Source organism: Rhinatrema bivittatum, chromosome 3 (genome assembly GCF_901001135.1).
Source record: "Rhinatrema bivittatum chromosome 3, aRhiBiv1.1, whole genome shotgun sequence".
In the NCBI taxonomy this organism is placed as follows: Eukaryota; Metazoa; Chordata; class Amphibia; order Gymnophiona; family Rhinatrematidae; genus Rhinatrema; species Rhinatrema bivittatum.
In genome coordinates this window covers 178,279,718-178,298,816 of record NC_042617.1, presented here as the reverse complement: position 1 = coordinate 178,298,816, position 19,099 = coordinate 178,279,718, and the positions used below count along the sequence as shown (strand labels likewise).

The 19,099-nt window shown below is 44.1% G+C and overlaps 1 protein-coding gene across 4 annotated transcripts in view; it reads right to left on the bottom strand.

Annotated features, from left to right (window-relative positions):
- The window catches only part of AKT3 (AKT serine/threonine kinase 3), a 1,010,799-nt gene that overhangs the window by 200,380 nt on the left and 791,320 nt on the right, over positions 1-19,099 (bottom strand). For 3 of the 4 annotated variants that reach the window (XM_029593963.1, XM_029593964.1, XM_029593968.1), the window contains one exon: positions 9,556-9,684. The exons of the other annotated variant lie outside the window; for it this stretch is intronic. In XM_029593963.1, coding sequence (XP_029449823.1) covers positions 9,556-9,684 — 129 coding nt within the window. The remainder of the gene's footprint in view (positions 1-9,555; positions 9,685-19,099) is intronic. 4 annotated transcript variants of the gene reach the window in all.

The following is a 19,099-nucleotide window of genomic DNA, read 5'->3' as shown; positions in this document are numbered from 1 at the left end:
TTTTTTAAAACCTGTAGCCATTTTGGGGCCGGACAGCCGTTGACGGCCACTGACTAAGGCAAAATATTTTCCATAAAACGGAACGGAACCGCGAAAAACGGAAAACTTACCGCGATCGGTGTTAACTAAGGGGAGACCCTTGCGGCTGAAGTTTTCGAAAACTTTTTTCAAAGTTAAGTTGTGGAGAATTCCACCGGGCTCCTAATAACCGCGAGGCTAACTGCTTCGCGGAAAAAAGAAGACTGAAGGGGGACCCTTGTGGTGAGGAATATCATGGCATGCTGGGCATGCTCAGTAGGCACTCTGGTGCCAGTCAAAAGTTTCTTGAAACTTTTACAGAAGTTTTCCGTACATAGGGCTCCATTACTGATGTCACCCATATGTGAGGACTAGCATCCTGCTTGTCCTGGGATAATACATGTACTACCAAGGCTACATATGGGTTCGGGGATGCTTTACTGGATTTCACATGAGGGAGGTGTATAGTAGTTTGGGATACTGCAGGGTTACAGATGTTCGGCGCTTAGGGAGTTAAATTGGCCACAGGAGATAGCGGAGTTTTGACAATATAATGTTCAAACTACTAAAGTAACTGTTTAAGGGGGGTGGAGATGCGAGGGCTGGGTGCTGTATTGAAGTGATCCCCGCTTGCTATCCTTAGGACAGCAGGTAAGGTAAAGTTCTTAAGGGAAGGGGGGAGGGATACAATGATTAAACATGGGGGGGTGAGAGAACAGGGGGGGGGGGTAGGGGGGAGGGAGTGCCAACATGGAAAAAAGAAAAGAACAAAGGGTGGCTCCACAAGTCCCACGAGTAAATTGCTAGATTGGTTTACACAAACGATGTCCTATGAGGAACAGGAGGGGGGAGGCTCACTCCTCATCATAGGAATGTTTAAATTGTTTTGTTATACATTAATTGATATTGAGTATGAGTAATCACAATACTAACATCTTTTCCTGGAATGTGGGGGGAATAAACTCTCCCATTAAGAGATCTAAGATATTGCAGGCTCTGGGCAAAAAGTCAGCAGATATCGCATTTCTACAAGAGACTCATCTGACTGACATTGAACATGGTAAATTGAGTCAAAAATGGGTGGACTCTGTACATTTTGCGTCGGGAAGTACTAGGTCTGCTGGAGTAGCCATATTGATCAGACGGTCAGTTCCCATTCAAATATTGAAAGAAATAAAAGATCCGAAAGGTAGATTTTTGATTCTAGAGGCGGACCTCTATCGGACGCCTCTCATTTTATGCAATATTTATGCACCCAATGTATACAATCCTGTATTCTTCCAGGAACTGCATACTTTACTTCTTCCTTATATAGACAAAATGTTACTGGTGGGGGGTGATTTTAATATGGTGAAAGATCCTACATGGGACAGATCTTCCGGGGCTAAGGGACAGGGGGTGCCCAGTAAAGGAATTTCTTTTTTAGAGAAAACATTGCATTTAGTGGATGTATGGCGCAAATTGCACCCCCTTGAACGGGATTTTACACATCTCTCTAGGGCCCATGCGACACACTCCAGATTGGATTATTTTTTACTGAGCTCTAATAGTTTCTTTAAGATAGTAGCTGCACAGATAGGGGACATTATCATTTCTGACCATGCTCCTATCAGACTGGAATTAACTCATCCCCTGGTACGACCAGCTGAATGTCAATGGCGATATCCTTATTATCTAGCTGAGGATACTGCTTTTCAGAATTACCTGAAGGATAAATGGGAAGATTTTGAGGCCTTGAATCTCCAACACAGAGATGATCCCATTTTATTCTGGAATACTGCTAAGGTAGTACTTAGAGGAGATATAATTTCCTATGTGGCTTTTCGTAAGAAATCCTTAGATAAACAGCTATTGACTCTGAGTGCTCAATTTCAGAGGGCTAAACAAGCCTTAATTCGCAACAATTCCACTACACAGCGAGAGCAATTCCTGTCTTTGCAAACAGCCATTAACTCACTTATACATCAGCGCACTAAGAAGAGTCTTCTTTATTATCAGTATAAATTATTTCAATTCGGACAGAAATCCGGCAGAATGATGGCCAATTTAATTAAATCCTCTAGAGGGTCCCGTTATATACATGCGGTTAAATCACCCCAGAACCGTATAGTTACTGACACGGAAGACATTAAGCAAACTTTTCACACTTACTATTACACTTTGTATCAGTCAGAAGGTTGGGATGCGGATAAATGGGAGGCCTTTGCTGATCGAATTCGGCTTCCTGCACTAACATTAGAATTCAGTCGTTATTTAAATGAACCAATCACGGTGGAAGAGGTGGACAGAGTTATTTACAATTTACATAAATTGAAAGCTCCCGGGCCTGATGGGTATAGTGCTGAATTCTTTAAATGTTTGGCAACTCCCATCACCAAGCTACTCCCCAAAGTATTCAACTTGTTAATTGAGAGGGGTGGATTTTTGAGGGGTGAGAATAAAGCCCATGTGACGATACTGCCTAAGCCTGGACGGGACCCGTTATTACCCTCATCGTATACGCCTATATCGCTGTTAAATGTAGACCATAAGATCCTTGCTAAAGTATTGGCAGATCGCTTGGGGTGAATTTTGCCTTCTCTAATTCAGCCTGGTCAAGTGGGATTTGTTAAACAACGTCATGCGGTAAGAAATATTCGCCAAGTCACAATTGCCATGGCTCTGTGCAATAGAATCCAGGATCCCTATTTGGTGGTTAGTCTGGATGCAGAGAAGGCATTTGACCGAGTCAAGTGGGGCTATATGTTTCATGTGTTGCAATTAATGGGTTTCGGGGGTTTCTTTTATCGAGCCATAGAACTTTTATATAGTTGTCCAAGCGCTCGTATAAAGGTGAACGGGGGGCTCACTGATACTTTCTTGATCGAACGGGGAACCAGACAGGGCTGCCCGCTATCGCCCATGCTTTTCCTTTTAACTTTGGAACCGTTTCTGTTAGCTATTCAAGCTAATCCGGCTATCAGGGGCATTCAATTTCAACGGGGGAATCAAAAGGAAATCTTTAAGTATGCGGCGTTTGCTGATGATATTTTGTTATTCCTTACCACTCCACGTCGGTCATTATCAGCCCTTCTAACTCTATTTCATGAATATAAAACGTTTTCAGGTATGAAAATTAACTGGGACAAGTCTGAAGCTCTGGCCTATCCGGCGACCCTTCGGGACCACTGGGGAGAACCCTTTCCCTTAAAATGGGCTCAGGATTCCTTTCGTTATTTGGGTATTAATTTGACTACAGAGCTTCAAGACCTATATAAGAGTAATATATGTCCGTTATTGCAAATTACTCACAAAAAATTGCAGGCTTGGCGGGGTTTGCCCTTATCAATTGTGGGGAGGGTAAACGTATTTAAAACGGTGATACTGCCGAAATGGATCTATGTGTTTCAGAATTTTCCTTTATGGCTCAAGCCGATTGATATCATACGACTGGAACGTCTTTTACGGAGATTTATTTGGAAAGATAAGAAAGCTAAAATACCATTGAGCTGGTTGAAATTTCCCTGGGCTAAAGGGGGCATGGGGATACCCGACCTTCACCGTTATAGTATAGCGGCTAATCTTCATTTTGTACGGGGTTGGTTGTTGGGGGAATCTACCTCTATTAATATGATAGCGGAACACACTTTGATATCTCCCCTAGCAATGGATTATGTTCTCATGAATTCGATGCCCGGATATTCTACTACTCTAGCTAAACACCCACTTCTTTTACCACTCAGGAAAACCTGGCGTTTTCTCACTAAGTTTCTGGGTACCCCTAGAGTCTGTCTTTACCTCTCCTCTATCCAAGGGAACCCAGATTTTACTCCGGGATCAACCTCACAATGTTTTCGATTGTGGAGGGACAAAGGCATTATATATTTGGGACATGTGTTGGATCGTTCGGGCTCTGTTCTCACCTTTGAATCCATGCAAGAGATGTACGGGCTGTCATCCTTACATATATATGGATACTTGCAAATTCAACACTATGTTATGTCTAAAGGATTGTCCACGCAGCATTTGGCAACATTTAATAATATTAATGAGCTATTGCAATTGGAGCATGAACGGAGTCCTACCCTCTCGGGTTATTATAAGAGGATAACACGCGGTTCCCCTCTGGAGACGTATAAGGTGTCCGCAGAGCGCTGGAACAGAGACGGAGTTTTTCTGATGACTACTTTGGTGTTTTCAGCCAGCATACGAAGTGTACTTCCTGTAACTGGGATTATGTATTATAGAGAAATGCAGTTAAAATTTTTACGAAGGGCTTATGTGACTCCTCAAATTGCTTTCTATGCTGGTTTAACCACTACAGATCAGTGTTTGCGCTGCCAGATGTCTAAGGGACATATGTCACATGTATTTTGGGCCTGCCCATTTACTCAATCCTTTTGGAGATTAATTGTGGGCTATATGGGCAAACTGATTGGAATTAACCTGCCATTATCACCCTATTTATGGCTGTTTCATTGTGTTAAACGATTCTTGGTGAAGGATGTGGGCCAGCGAAATCTTCTCAAAAAGGCCGGTCTAGTAGGGAAAAAGGTTATTCTATTATATTGGCAAAACAAAGAGCAGCCTTCGTTTTGGATTTGGCGTAGCCACTTTCATCGATTAATACATATGGAGCAATTGAATTCCCGCACTTCACCTAAACGACGTCGTGTCTTTCTTCAGATTTGGGACCTCTATATACAGTAACTCCCCCACAGAGCTCGAAGTTTGGTACTCAACACTTAAGGGTATGGATCTTGGACATTTGTCTGGGAATGGAGCCAATATATATATGGCAAAGACAATGGACTTGTGGAGATGGCATGGTAATAGGGGGGGGGGGGGGATAGGTTCTAGGGAAGGGAGGGGAAGGGGGAAGCTGATTTAGGGTATGGGGAAGGTTTGAGTTTTATAAAAGAAAATAAGTTTTGCCACATGTTGGCTAGTGGTTTGAGTTACCATTGATGCGGTACTGTTTTCTGTACTGTGGATACCTATGTTTTCATGGTTTTTCTTTCATGCAGCACTTAATAAAATTATTTGAACATAAATAGTTGAGCCAAACGAGGAGCAGAGGAGAGGGCGGGCAGGGGTGTAAAATGAGTCATTTTAGAGAAACGATCAATCACCACCCAGATAACCGTGTGTCCTTCAGAAGCAGGTAAATCAACCACAAAGTCGGTGGAGATATGAGTCCAAGGTTTGGTCGGCGCCGGCAATGGTTGTAGTCGTCCCCATGGCCTCCCCACAGGATTCTTATGTTGAGCACAAACGGGACAGGAGTCTACGTACGCACGAATGTCTTTGCACATCCCCGGCCACCAGTAGAATCGTTGAAGGAGGTCCTGTGTTCTCTTACGTCCAGGATGTCCAGTGAATTGGGAATCATGTCCCCATTTCAGTACCCTGCTGCGGAGTCTGCTGGGAACCACGGTTTTCCCCATCGGAACAGAGAAGGTAGCTGCAAGGATGATACGGGCTGGATCGATGATATTCTGCAAAGCCTCTTCTCCATCCTCGCAGGCAAAGGAATGGGATGGTGCATCCAACTTGATATTCTTGCTTGCTGCTCGATACCGGAGTTCAAAATCAAAACGTGAAAAAAATAATGCCCAGCGAGCTTGCCGCGGGTTAAGACGTTGAGCTTGTTGTAGGTAAATCAGATTCTTGTGATCTGTAAAGATAGTGATTCTGTGCTGGGCCCCCTCCAGCCATTGTCGCTATTCTTCCAATGTGAGTTTAATGGCCAATAATTCTTTGTCGCCAATAGCATAGTTGCGCTCAGCAGCAGAAAATTTTCTTGAAAAATATGAATAGGGATGAGACGTACCTTTAGCATCATTCTGACTTAATACTGCTCCTACTCCCTCGGTGGATGCATCGACTTCAACAGTAAATGAGCGACTTGGGTCAGGATGGCGGAGACAGGGCTGTTGTAAAAAGGAGTCCTTAAGAGCCTGAAATGCTTCTTCTGCGGCTGTGGGCCAATTGGTGATATTAGCTCCTTTACGGGTGAGTGCGGTGAGTGGTGCAGATAATTTGGAAAAGTCCTTGATGAAATGTCGGTAGTAATTGGCAAAACGAAGAAATCTCTGCAAGGCCTTTAGACCCTTCGGTTGAGACCACTCTTGTATGCTTTTTATTTTAGTTGGGTCCATTTGGAAACCTCGTTTAGAAATAATGTAACCCAGAAACGGCAAAGACTCTGTTTCAAAAACGCATTTCTCCAATTTAGCATACAACCGATGGTCCCTGAGTCGTTGTAATACTTGTAGCACTTGTTGGCGATGAGTTAGTAGGTCCTTGGAAAAAATCAAAATGTCATCAAGATATACCACAAGCAGGTATACAACAGGTCTCTAAAGATTTCATTAATAAAATTTTGAAAAACCGCAGGAGCATTAGTTAAACCAAACGGCATTACCAAGTACTCATAGTGTCCATCTCTGGTGTTGAAAGCAGTCTTCCATTCATCCCCTTCTTGAATTCGTACCAAATTGTACGCACCACGGAGATCCAACCTGGAAAAAATGTGAGCTCCTTGCAGACGGTCAAATAATTCCGCAATGAGAGGCAAGGGATATCGATCCTTGATGGTAATAGCATTGAGTCCTCGATAGTCGATGCAAGGGCGTAAAGTCCCGTCCTTTTTCTCCACAAAGAAAAATCCAGCCCCCGCAGGCGAGGTGGCTCACCGGATAAATCCTTTTTGTAGATTGTCCTGAATATATTCAGACATAGCTCGAGTTTCGGCAGCAGACAAGGGGTAAACTCGCCCACACGGGGGTGTGGAACCAGGAACCAACTTGATTGCGCAGTCAAACGCCCGATGAGGCGGCAAGGCATCGGCCGCTTTCTTAGAGAATACATCTGCAAATTGTTTATAGGGAGTGGGTAATTCCCCCAGAATCGAGGCACAGATGTAATTGGAAGCGGAACCTGTGTCCTTCAAACAAGTCCCAAACATTCAGGACCCCATTGTGTCAGCCGTAAGGAAGCCCAATCGAATTGGGGGTTATGGTGTTGCAACCAAGGTATGCCCAACACCACAGGATGAATGGCTCTCTCGAGGACATAGAAAGTAAGTTGTTCAGAATGGTCCGGTGCAATGTAACAGTCCAGGGGTTCCGTCTGATGCGTAATCCTTCCGGGTAAAGGTTCCCCGTGGATGGAGGAAATGACTAGAGGTTTTTGACAAAGTCGGACTGGGATGTGGAGTTTATCCACAAGTTTTTGCAAGATGAAATCTCCTCCGGCTCCTGAATCCACCAATGCCAGGGTGGTAAACTCCTGTCCGTTCATACAAAGAGTTACTGGTAGAGTGAGTGGGGGTTTTGGAGAAGAAAGGCCCAGGGAAACGCCCCCCAACGTTCCTAGGCTTTGAAGTTTCCTGGACGAATAGGGCAGTTTGCCAAACGATGTCCAGAACCACCACAGTACAAGCAAAGACCAGATCTGTGCCGTCTCAAGCGTTCTTCCGGTGTCAACGGACCCCTTCCGAACTGCATAGGTTCGTCCCTAGGACCCTCACCGGTAGGAGTTTCCCGAGGAGTCGTAGTGGCGGGCGGAGGGAGCTGGGAAAACGTAGACCGTCTCCTCCAGTTACCACCCTCTCGTGCTCTCTCTTGTAGCCGACGGTCGATTCTGGTGGCCAATTCAATGGTGCCATTTAAGGAAGATGGAAGTTCTCGAGCGGCCAACTCGTCTTTGATTTTTGCAGTAAGTCCTTCTAAATAAATGGTGCGAAGAACGCTCTCCTCCCAATGGAGTTCGTTGGCTAAAGTACGGAAATCGATATTATAATCCGTGAGAGAACGTCCTCCTTGACAGAGATGAAGTAAATCTGTAGCGGCAGCAGCTTGTTTTCCAGGTTCCTCGAAGGTAGTCCGAAATAGTTCAATAAACTGAGAATAGTTCTGCAACACTGGATCCGATCGTTGCCATAATGGAGAGGCCCAGGTGAGAGCTTTGCCTTCCAACAAGGACAGAATGTATGTGGTTTTGGTGACGTCATCAGGAAAGAAGGGTGAATGTAGTCGTAAATGCATCGTGCACTGATTCATTCCATGGACTGATCTCTGGACTCTAATCTTTGCTCGCCTGACCTCGTCTCTAGATTCTGGCTCTGTTCCTAGCCTTGTCATTACCTACGCTATTGTGGTTCGCTTTCTTCCATCTGAACTCCAGTCTCGAACCTGACCGCGCTCCCCATCTGTCTGTGGGCACGCCGGACTTCTATTCTCCCAGGAGACCCTGCGAGGCTCACCTAAGTTCAAGCGGCCCGGGTCCCTACGGGCTCCTCCCGGGGGTACCTCGGGCTTCCAGTGGTGAAGCTCATCCTAGCCTCTGTCTCCTCCAGTGCTCCGCCCCCTGGGGGCAGTTCCCTCCTGATCCCTATCAGGAGGTGTTCCTCCACTGCCCCTGGACAAGGGTCCACCCCCGAGAGCAACACTGCTCAACCTGATCGGTGCTCCCATTTAAACCTTGCCGGAAGAAAGGAATCAGTACGGCAATCCAAGCTCTGGAGACCAGAGACCTGAAATTTAAAGTTTTCTTACCTAGTCTTGGTGCTTACGGTCTCCAGCTGCGGGGGCAGAGGATTTTACCTTCACCGCCGTGCTCGGTTATGCACCTGCTGCCTTTCAGCAACTTTGGGGGCTAAGACCATACCGGGAACCGGCTACCAGACCAAGGCACACCTCTGAGGGATATTGGGAATCACCTCAGGAATTCTCAACTGGGGGAGGGACCCTTAGGTATCACTGCAGGAGAGCGGGGCTCGATCTTAAGGTAATTTTGTCTTCTTGCTGTAATTTTCCTAACACTGAGCTAGTGTGTGGAATTGTGTCTGCATCTGCTAGGAGAAGGAGAGATGCTGAGGAGCTGAGGTCACTGCAGAGGTATATCTAGGGTGACGTCAGCTTTGAAATCTGACTCCGTCTCCCATCTGATAGCAGAGGAGCACATAACCCACTGGTCCCGAGTCCATCTGGCTACACACTAGAAAATGTGCCTTTTACATGATGACAGTGTGTGAGACAAAATGTAGGGCAAGATCAGGGATTTGGCCTTTTCTCTATCCAGCACATGCTGAAAGAAAATGCATGGCATGGAAATTGAATCACCCTTTCTCCCCTTAGACATAGTTTCTCTAGAGCTGGCAGGACAATATGGGAAATCTTGCAGCATCAGTCTGTGCTGAAATAGTTCTGTGGATAAATAGAAAACTTCAGTTTCCACAGTTGTCAATCTGGCACTTTTCATGAGCACTAAATTCACAGGAAAAATGTATTAAAATGAAAGAAAATCCACAACTACTTCGCATAGCAATTCTATAGATAAAACTCATTAACATGTATTTCATTTTGTGTGTAAACTAAACAGACCACTAAAAAAACTGCATACTTCTGTTAGGAATTGTTGGGTGCCAAAAGTAACTTCATTCCTTTACATGAGGTCATCCATAGATTTCTACAGAAATCTGCAACATTTTAGCAACTTCCACTTTAGAACAGAAAAGTTGCAACACCTTGTAGAGAAAATACTAGTTCCTACCTCTGGAGCCAAGTACTCTGGAGTACCACAAAATGTCTTCATTGTAGCTGCATCTGTGATTCCTTCTTTGCACAGTCCAAAATCTGTAATTTTTATGTGGCCATCTTTATCCAACATAAGGTTTTCTAACTATATTTTACAAAGAAACATATACAAGAAACAAAAGTTAGAGCATGCAAAGAAGTTTGATATGCTGGTCTCACTTAATAAATAATATTAAATGAGTCTAGAACCAATTAATTTGCCAGAAGAAAATGTGTTATTGTTGAGTTTGCAATAACAAATATTGTACAAGGATTTGGAAGATTTCTGTTTGCCTTAATTAAGATATATTAATCATGGTTTAGTAGAAAGAGCATCCACTATACTTCAGAATGGAATTCCTTAAAACAAATTATCAGTTGATCAGACATCTACGAGTTCACAGTTCCAAAACTGTTTAAAATAAGAAGTGCCATGCTGGGTCAAATCAAGGTCTAGCAGAGCCCAGTATCCTGACTATGACAGTGAACAGTCCAAATCACAAGTACCCAGTACATCCTAAATAGTTGATCTATTTCACTCTTAGGAATAATTGAAGGCTTTCCCAAGTTTATCTGGCTAATAACTGTTTATGGATGTTTCCTTAAGCAACCTGTCCAACCCTCTTTTGAACCCCATTATGCTAGCTGCCTTGAGAATGACCTCTGGAAACAGAATCCATAGTTTAATAGTGCACTGAATGAAAAATAATACTTCCTACAAATGGTTTTACATCTGACAGTTGTTGGTTTCATAGGGTGTCCCCTAGTCCTAGTGCTGTTTGAAAGAGTAAATAACCAATCCTTATTACCCGTTTCATGATTTTATAAATCTCAATCATATCCCCTTCTCAGTTGTCTCTTCTCCAAGCTAAAGAGCCCTAATCTGATTAGACTTTCTTCATAAGGGAGCATTTCCCTCTGCTTTATCATTTCTGTCACCCTTCACTGTACTTTTTCTATCTCCGCTCTGTCTTTTTTGAGATGGGGGTGACCAGAACTGCATACAATACTTTAACGTGCAGTTTCTCCATGAATTTATACAAAGGCATTATGATATTCTACGTTTTGTTTTCTATTTCTTTCCAAATAATTCCTAACATTCTATTTGATTTTTTTGACCACTGACACATACAGAGCTGAATATTTCAATATATTGTCCACAAGGATTCTGAGCTTTTTTTTCTGAGTGGTAACTTCTAATATAGAACCCAGCATTGTGTATTTGTAGTTGGGATTATTTTTCTTTAGGGGCATTACTTTGCACTTGTCCTTATTAAATTGCATCTGCCATTTAGATGCTCAGACTCCTAGTTTCACAAGTCCTTTTGCAATTGCTCACAATCCACTGCTGTTTTAAAAACTTGAAACAATTTTGTGTCATCTAAGAAGATGGTCACCTCTCTCACTGTTCCTTTCTCCAGACCATTTAGTGATATGCTAAGTAACACGGGTGCCAGGTACAGACCCCAAAACAGAAAAAACAGAACAATATTTGTCTCTCAGCATATGGGCAAGGACATAGGCATAAATAGAATGCAACATATAATTCCCCACTATTTCTCCTAAATGAACAGAATGTATGGTTTTCAACTCAAATGTATATGGATCCTACTTAGGAAATATCAATAGCCACTAGTTTTATGTATTTTATTTATTATAAGCATTTGGTTATAAACAAGGGAACAATGGATTACCAAACTGTAAAAACTAAGAAAACTTGGATAATAAACCCATGAAAATGCGACATTAATGTAATATCCAATTTACAAATTTATGGCTTTTTTTTTTTTTTTTAAACAATGGTAAGAGTCATATATTAGAAATAATTTAATCTAAACAACATTTTATATGCTAGTTACTGTAAAAATGAAAGCTTTCTTTTTAGGGCATAAAATGTTGGTAATTTCTTCCATTAAGCACTGAGCTATAGTTTCATTTTCAATGTTCAAATTATAATTTTGTTTTAAATTAAAAAAATAGTTCATTTATGCAAGACATTATATACATACCTTTAGAATCCCCATATTTTCATGAAAGAAAATACTTCTCTGCCAGCAATACAACTCTGCAAGTCTCCATTTTGTGGATTTTGCTAAACTTAATCAGCAGCATCTTTACATATCTTAAAACAGCATGTAATGTGTCAAATTTATACAGCCTCTAAATCCCTAAATGTTATCCCCAATGATGTGTTACCAACATAGTGGCAAGTTTGATTACCTTTACTATGACCACTATTGTGGTCATAGTAAAGGTAAGCGACAGACGATATACCTACCTCTGTACATATGTTCCTGATTTATGGTTCACAGTTACATTTAATTGAGTTTATGAAAGTTCTCTTTTAATAGTTTTCCTGTATACTTGTGTTAATGTATTCTGCCTTGAGGCGACTGTTTTAATGTATTTCCGCCCTGGAGGCGACTGTTCAGTTCCTTGTAAACCGGTGCGATATGTATTCTTTACAGGAACATCGGTATATAAAAATTAAAAATAAATAAATAAATAAATATTGTATACAAGGATTGAAGACAATATTTTTGTGTTTTGGTAATCATATAAGTGTCTAACAAATATACCCTGGAGGATGTAGCTCTATAATTTTCTTTTCCCTCGGAATATGAGACTGTTTTGCAGAGGATGTTAGTTTTCATTCACCGGTTTGCTTCCATTCTGTGGTGTGGGAAATAAATCATTGCTATTTATCACAAACTTTACCTTAATAATATGTGATTTTTTTGAGCTCATTAGCAGATATGTATGGCTGACTGTAGGACCAAGTTGGCTTATAAGGATTGATGGGGGGATGTCCACCACAAATAGCTAGATTTTAGTTCTTTTAATGGAATATTTCTCCTCAAAAACAGCACTAGCAAAATCACTGAATCTTATATTCAGGCATATGTGATGAATGGATAAAATAAATTAGCCTGCACTTTTTTTGATAGCCCTTGTTTTGAAATGAGATTTTATTTTGAAGATATTTTCTTGTCAGATGTTTGCAAAGGCTTTGAACTTTGTATGATGTTGATTTTCTTCTTTGCAGGTATTTAAAAGGACAATTTTCAAAGTGATTTACCTGGACAAAAAATATTTCATCTACATTAATCAGTTCTCTGAAAATTAATCTGTGAGAGTATTGAAAAAAGGATTTTGCTGCTAGCTGAAGAGGATCATTAAGTATTATTTTGGGAAATTTTAGGACTTAAAACATTTGGGGGAGAGATAAAATAGTGCGGTATATTCTTTAGTATGTATGCCTCAAATAAAAAGCTATATATAATAAATCTCACTTAATACACAATGGGATAACTGATGAACTCACATCTCAAAGTTTAAATGACCTTCATACTGCACAGGGTCAGATGTGAAAAAATTTAAATTTCTGAAAACCCCTAGGTCCAGATTTTAAAAGCCCTGCGTGCGTAAATCCGGCTGAATTTACGTATGCAGGGGGGTTAAGCGCGCCGAGCCTATTTTGCATAGGCCTGGCGACGCACGCAAGCCCCGGAACACGTGTATGTCCCGGGGCTTTGAAAAAGGGGCGGAAAGGGGGCATGGGCGGGCACCGGTCCGGGGGTGGGACAAGGCCTCCGGCACAGTGGCCATGCCGGGGGATTGCGCGCCAACAGCTGGCTGGCGTGCACAAGTTACACCTGCCAAAGGCAGGCGTAAAAAACAAAATAAAGGAAGGGGGGGATTTAGGTAGGGCTGGGGGGTGGGAGAGATAGGGGAAGGGAGGGGAAGCGAAAGGAAAGTTCTCTCTGAGGCAGGTCCAATTTCAGAGCGACCTCGGAGGGAACAGGGAAAGGCCCGGTGACGTGCGTAAAACCCTGGGATGTGCGTATGTCCTGGGGCTTCGAAAAAGGGGCAGGCACAACAGGTAAAATAAAGCTCGGGGGGGGGGGGGGGTTAGGATAGGGCTAGGGATCGGGAAACTAGGGGAAGGGGAAGGGAGGTTAGGTTAGGGGGTTAGGAAGTTCCCTCTGAAATCGGAGTGGCCTGGGAGGGAACGGGTGAAGGCCGCGGGTGTCGGCGCGCTCAGGGTTATGCACCCCCTTGCGTATGCCGCCCCCGATTTTATAACGTGCGCACCTGCATGCGTATGTTATAAAATCAGGCGTCCATGAGTATGTGCCGGGTAGTGCACGCACATGGGTGCCTGCACATAGCTTTCTAAAATTTACCCCATAATGCACAGCTTCTGAAAGGTCATACAATGCAAAACAAAATGAAAGATTAAATAACTCATCTTGAAGTATCCCAAAAAATCTATAAACTACTGAATAAAACATATTTAAAGTCAAGACAGAGCTAAAAATACAACCTGTAAGGTTTTCACCCAATCATGTACACTGCTCGATCTGTCAGCAGCTAAAGTCTTGCCAGCGGTCCGAGACGCCATTTTTAATTGTCAAAAAGGCGCAAAAAAGCCGAACTGTCAATCAGGCTAAAAAAAAAAATGAAAAATGTCAAAAAGAAAAAAACTTAAAAAGAGTACCATGATATTCTCTCATGAAGCCCAAAAGGTTGATCAGAATTCAATTTAAAAAACCAAAATGTTTCCGTCGATTTAGAAATGCTTGATGATCGCCTCCCTGCGGTGGAACGGGAACTTGATCCACAGCAGTCCAATGGAGGTCTTGAAATGTATGCCCTGCCTGAATAAAGTGTGAAACCATTGGTGCTTGTTCATCTCCCATAGAGACCCGACTGCAATGTTCTATTAAATGCTTCTGTTGCGTCTGTATGACGCCGGACAAGAGTGTGGACCCCTTGCTGAGGTGGAGTTGACGCAACCCGAGAGAGTGAACCCCTTCGGGTCCTCACTGTAGTAGGCGAGGTTGGCTGATGCAGGGGCCAGCTGGAACTTCGCCAATACCAACCCCATTCCCCGCGGGTTGAGCCTTTGGGTGCGGGGGCCGGCTGGACTTAGGTGGGCCCCTGTGAAGATGGATGGGTAACAGACAGGAGAATCGTCCAAAGACAGTCCAAGATCAGAAGCCAGAGGATCACTGATAGCCAGTCCGATGTCAGAAGCCAGAGGATCGCCGATAGCCAGTCCGAGGTCAGAAGCCAGAAGAGTCACCGAAGCCAGTCCGAGGTCGGAAGCCAGAGATCCATCCACAAGAACCAAGGCAGGGAGCAGGAGCAGGAGCAGGAACAGGACACGGAAGGCAGGAATCGGGCTTGGAGGGATGGAACAGGGCTCGGGACGGGAACAGGACTCACAGATCACCACCGAAGCAGGAAGACACTGCCATAACAAGCAGACTCGTTGCCAAGTTGTCTGTCCTGAGTTGCCGCCGGGATTTTAAAGGAAGGAAGCCCGACTTGAGTAGGAAGGGCCGGCAGCATCTCCTTGCCGCGGGCCCTTTAAATTCACGCAGAGGATGCGCGCACGTGCCTAGGGGGCGGAGCCAAGATGGCCAACGTCTCGGGAAGAGGATGCTGTGGCCCTGGCGGTGTGAGAAAGGCGCGGGCCCTGCCGAGGCTTGAGGCCAGCGAAGGAGAGACGGGGAGTGGAGCTGGTAGGTGTAACAGCTTCTTAATCGGGCATTTTGTACGTCCTATGATTAGCTTATAACAGGGACAAATAAAAGCATAGATAGCATTGCTGGATAAACAAGGATGACTAGTTTTCTGTTGCAACGGTGCTCATAAAAGGTCTCTGGATCGATGAACAAGCTTAAGATAAGTTCAGCTTGTGTTTCATCTTATATTTTACATGCAAAGAAAAATATTAAAAAAATTAAAAAACATTTTGAGTGACTCATAATAAGGACATTGAGAGACTCACTTTGACCAATAATTATACAATTACCTACTAGGGGTTTTCAGAAATTTGGAATTTTTTCATATGTGACCCAGTGTAGTATGAAGGTCATTAAAACTTTGAGAATGAGTTCATCATCCCTTTGTGTATCAAGTGAAATTTTGTATATGTTGTTTCCTTGATTCTTTCACTTTTGGTTCTGGTTGTGAGTATTGTCAAATAAAAAGCTAGTATAAGGTAGGTAAATCTAGTGCCTGTCTGTTTCTACCTCCTAATCCAACTCACACTCACCCCAGCTCATTCTTTGATTTATAGGCCAGAGACACATTCACATTAAAAATCAATCAGAAGCAATCAGAATCAAATCACGTAAGCATCCACTTTATACACATTAACAACACAGAGAACTGTCATTGGTATAATAAGGCCGCAGCTTTTATTTAACAGATCAATAAAAACTTCCCTGGGTACCCGAGCACGTATGATGTCTCCACCGTTGCTCACCTTAGGTACCAAGCAAGGCAGTCTTGCTCCCTGGGCCCCCCGCCTTGTCTGTCAGCAAGGGGGCCCCAACCATCAGCGCATTTCGTGCCCCAACCTTTTGCGCCGCCCAAGGCGCTGATCGGCTACCACGCCATCCTGTGATGTCACCGGCACCACTTGCAATATATGCCCTACCGGCCCGGGTAACCGCCCTCTCCCTCTCAGCTGCGACATTAACTCCAGCAATGAATAGCATTTGAATTGTACTAACTAACATGAGTATGCTATCTACTGCATAAGTTAATCAGTTATAAGAATGTACACTTATAATATTGCATGCTTAACATGATACAGTTTTATTCTTTTCATTGTACGTTCACTCTTTACAAACATTCTCCATTTCTGCGAACTTATTTCCTAGAGTGGGTGGGTGGGATTTCTGGGCACGCGCTGGGGCGGAAATGGGGGGTCCTGGCCACCATCGCGGCCCTTTAAAGGGCCGATGACGTCATCGGCCCGCATCGTCTATGCTTCCCTTGTGCGCCGGGGGCGTGGCCTAGCCCCACGCCTTCGCGCGCACTGGGGGGTGGGTGATGGCCCGTTTGCACGCCGGTGCTGCTGCGTTGGCGTGTACCTCTCCTCCCCTCTTTGAGGGGATGCCAATCCCAGTGGGGGAGGGGGCGGCACATCGGTTATGGGTGGGCTCTGGCCATTCGGTTCAGGCCCACCTATTTCTGAGGGAGGAAGAATACCAGAGCCTAGAGGGCGAGAAGGCATCGATGGATATCGAGATGGCATCGATGGATGCGGCACTGGCATCGAAGGAGTCGGTGCCGGCCTCGAGGTCACCGAAGTAGATGAGGTACGCTTAGGCACCGATAGCCCTGATGGCCCTGGAACGGGCTCCGGCATCGGTGGATCCCATGCCGGGATCGAGCCGGAAGTCCCTTCTTCTTCCTCCAAGGAACCCGGTATGGGAATCAGGACCTGCAGAGGCCTCAATGACTGACTTGGTGCCAGCGTGTCTGATGGCACGGGTTGAGTCGGCAAGGCACCAATGAGGGTGTCCAGGCGCTTGAGGAGCGGTGCGAACATCGAGGGCACTGGTTCCAGCACCAGTATGGGGGCCGGTGCTGGTGGTGACTTTAAGCCCCGAAGGGCATTGAGCAGTGCCTCATGGACCAGTTTGTCCAATTCCTCCCTGAAGGCTGGCATTGATAGCATTGTACCTGGGGTAGGAGGCAGGCTAGGCGTTACTGGACGCTCCACAGCGATCTGTGGAGGCTCAGTACCCAACACCGATATTGGTGGGGAACGCCTCGGGGTCCTGGCTCCAGAGGAGTATAGTGGCTTCTCTCCCCAGGCCCTCTTCGCAGGCGGCTCAGTGGGAATCGATGCTGCTGTGGTGTCAGTGCCAGTGACAATGTTTCCCTCGGTGCTCGGTCCAGTCCTTTTCCAGCATCGAGTACGATGACACCGATGCCTTCGAGGGTGTCAGTAACAGATGGTCACCTGCTCCGCGATGTTCCTGGCGAGGCATCTCAGAGGTCGATGGACCATCTCCGGTTGGAGCTACCTGAGCTGGAGTCGATGGAGCAGAGCATTTCGACTCAAACAAATGCTCCATCTTGTCCAGTCGAGCACGCTGGCCTTTGAGGGTCATTTGTGCGCAACTGGGGCATCAATGGACGTTGTGCAAGGGGCCTATGCACAAAACGCAAACATTATGCGGGTCCGTAATGGACATGGTCCTCGGACATTCGGGGCATTTCCTAAACCCGGTCGCCATGCCAAAAAATGGCGGGTGCGCAGTCGGTGACCGTTAGGCGCAGAGGTGGTAAACCGCCGGGCACTGACCACAAAGTACGGGAAAAAAACGTACAGAGTGTTGGAGGGAACGGAGAGTGATGGGGGACCCCGGTGAGGGATTTTTAAAAAGTTAAACTTCAAATATTTCCATGAGGAAAGTTGTGAGAAACTTCTCACAGAGCTCCTAAACTGTGAGGCAACTACTGAGCGGAAAAAAAGAGACTGAAGGAGGACCCCTGGTGGCCACAGGGTTAGTGTACCAGTCAAAGTTCTAGAAACTTTGACAAAAGTATTCCGTGACAGGGCTCCATCTGATTATGTCACCCATATGTGAGGACTACCATCCTGCTTGTCCTGGGAGAAGTACTTCATAGCTTTGGCAAGTTGCAAAGAGAAAATACATCCATACTTTCACTTTGAGAAATGGTGCAAAATTCAAAAGTAGAAGGTATATACAGTCTTTGTCCTAAAGTGGATAGTTGGAAAATTACCCCTTAAATAATTAGGTCCTCAGATTTTTTAAGTTTTGTAATGTGGACTAAACTTTGGATTCCTGACTATGCAGGGTGTCTGTTACACTAAAATGATAAATGCAGCATCAACTTTTATATAAGTATTATCACAATATGAAATGCCATCCAGAAAATTAATATGCCCATGATGATGCAAATTCATTAGCTGCAAACTACTGAATTATAAGACAGAACAACTATAATTTAACAAGTTTTAATCATACACTCCCATCAGGCTCTTCTTTTTACAATATCTGCTTGGGTTAACTATCTAACTCTTGGTCCTATAAAAAAAAGGGTGCTCATAGAGGGTGGATGATCAGATATGCATTCCCTCCAGACTCATGGCTGGCAGATTCCCATCCCTGGTGTCAAGTAGATGGATGTGGTAGGACTGGGATGCTTTGGGAGTGACAGCTGGAAGAGGCGTGGCTCTTGCAGTAGGAGAAATTATGAGCTTTGCAGAGTAGATGACAGGGTAGAGACATAGGTGAGGAAAATGAAGAGGAGGCAACAGTAGATGCACACCTACATCCTTACTGAATGACTAATTAAGGAAACCTTAATGAGTATCAAAATATATAAATCAACAATGAATATTTTTTATGTTTTATTATTAGTGAAACCACACCATAAAATCTATCTAGACAAAAAAATTCTGTCTAGCACACACATTCCTCTCATTCATACCAATACCCCATAAAAACATTTACACATTGAATATAAATATATACTTAATAACCAGTGCAAAAACAACTTTTATGTATAATGAATGTTTTTCTTCGTATAATGAATACACCTACATCCTTAAGCATTTATTTACACAACCTAAATTTTATTTCCAAGCAACAAGTTAACAGAAGATACCGCTCTTTACGATTACTGTCAATGTTAGTGTAACCAAAGAGCACTGCTGTAGGACCAAAGGCATGAGAATGAAC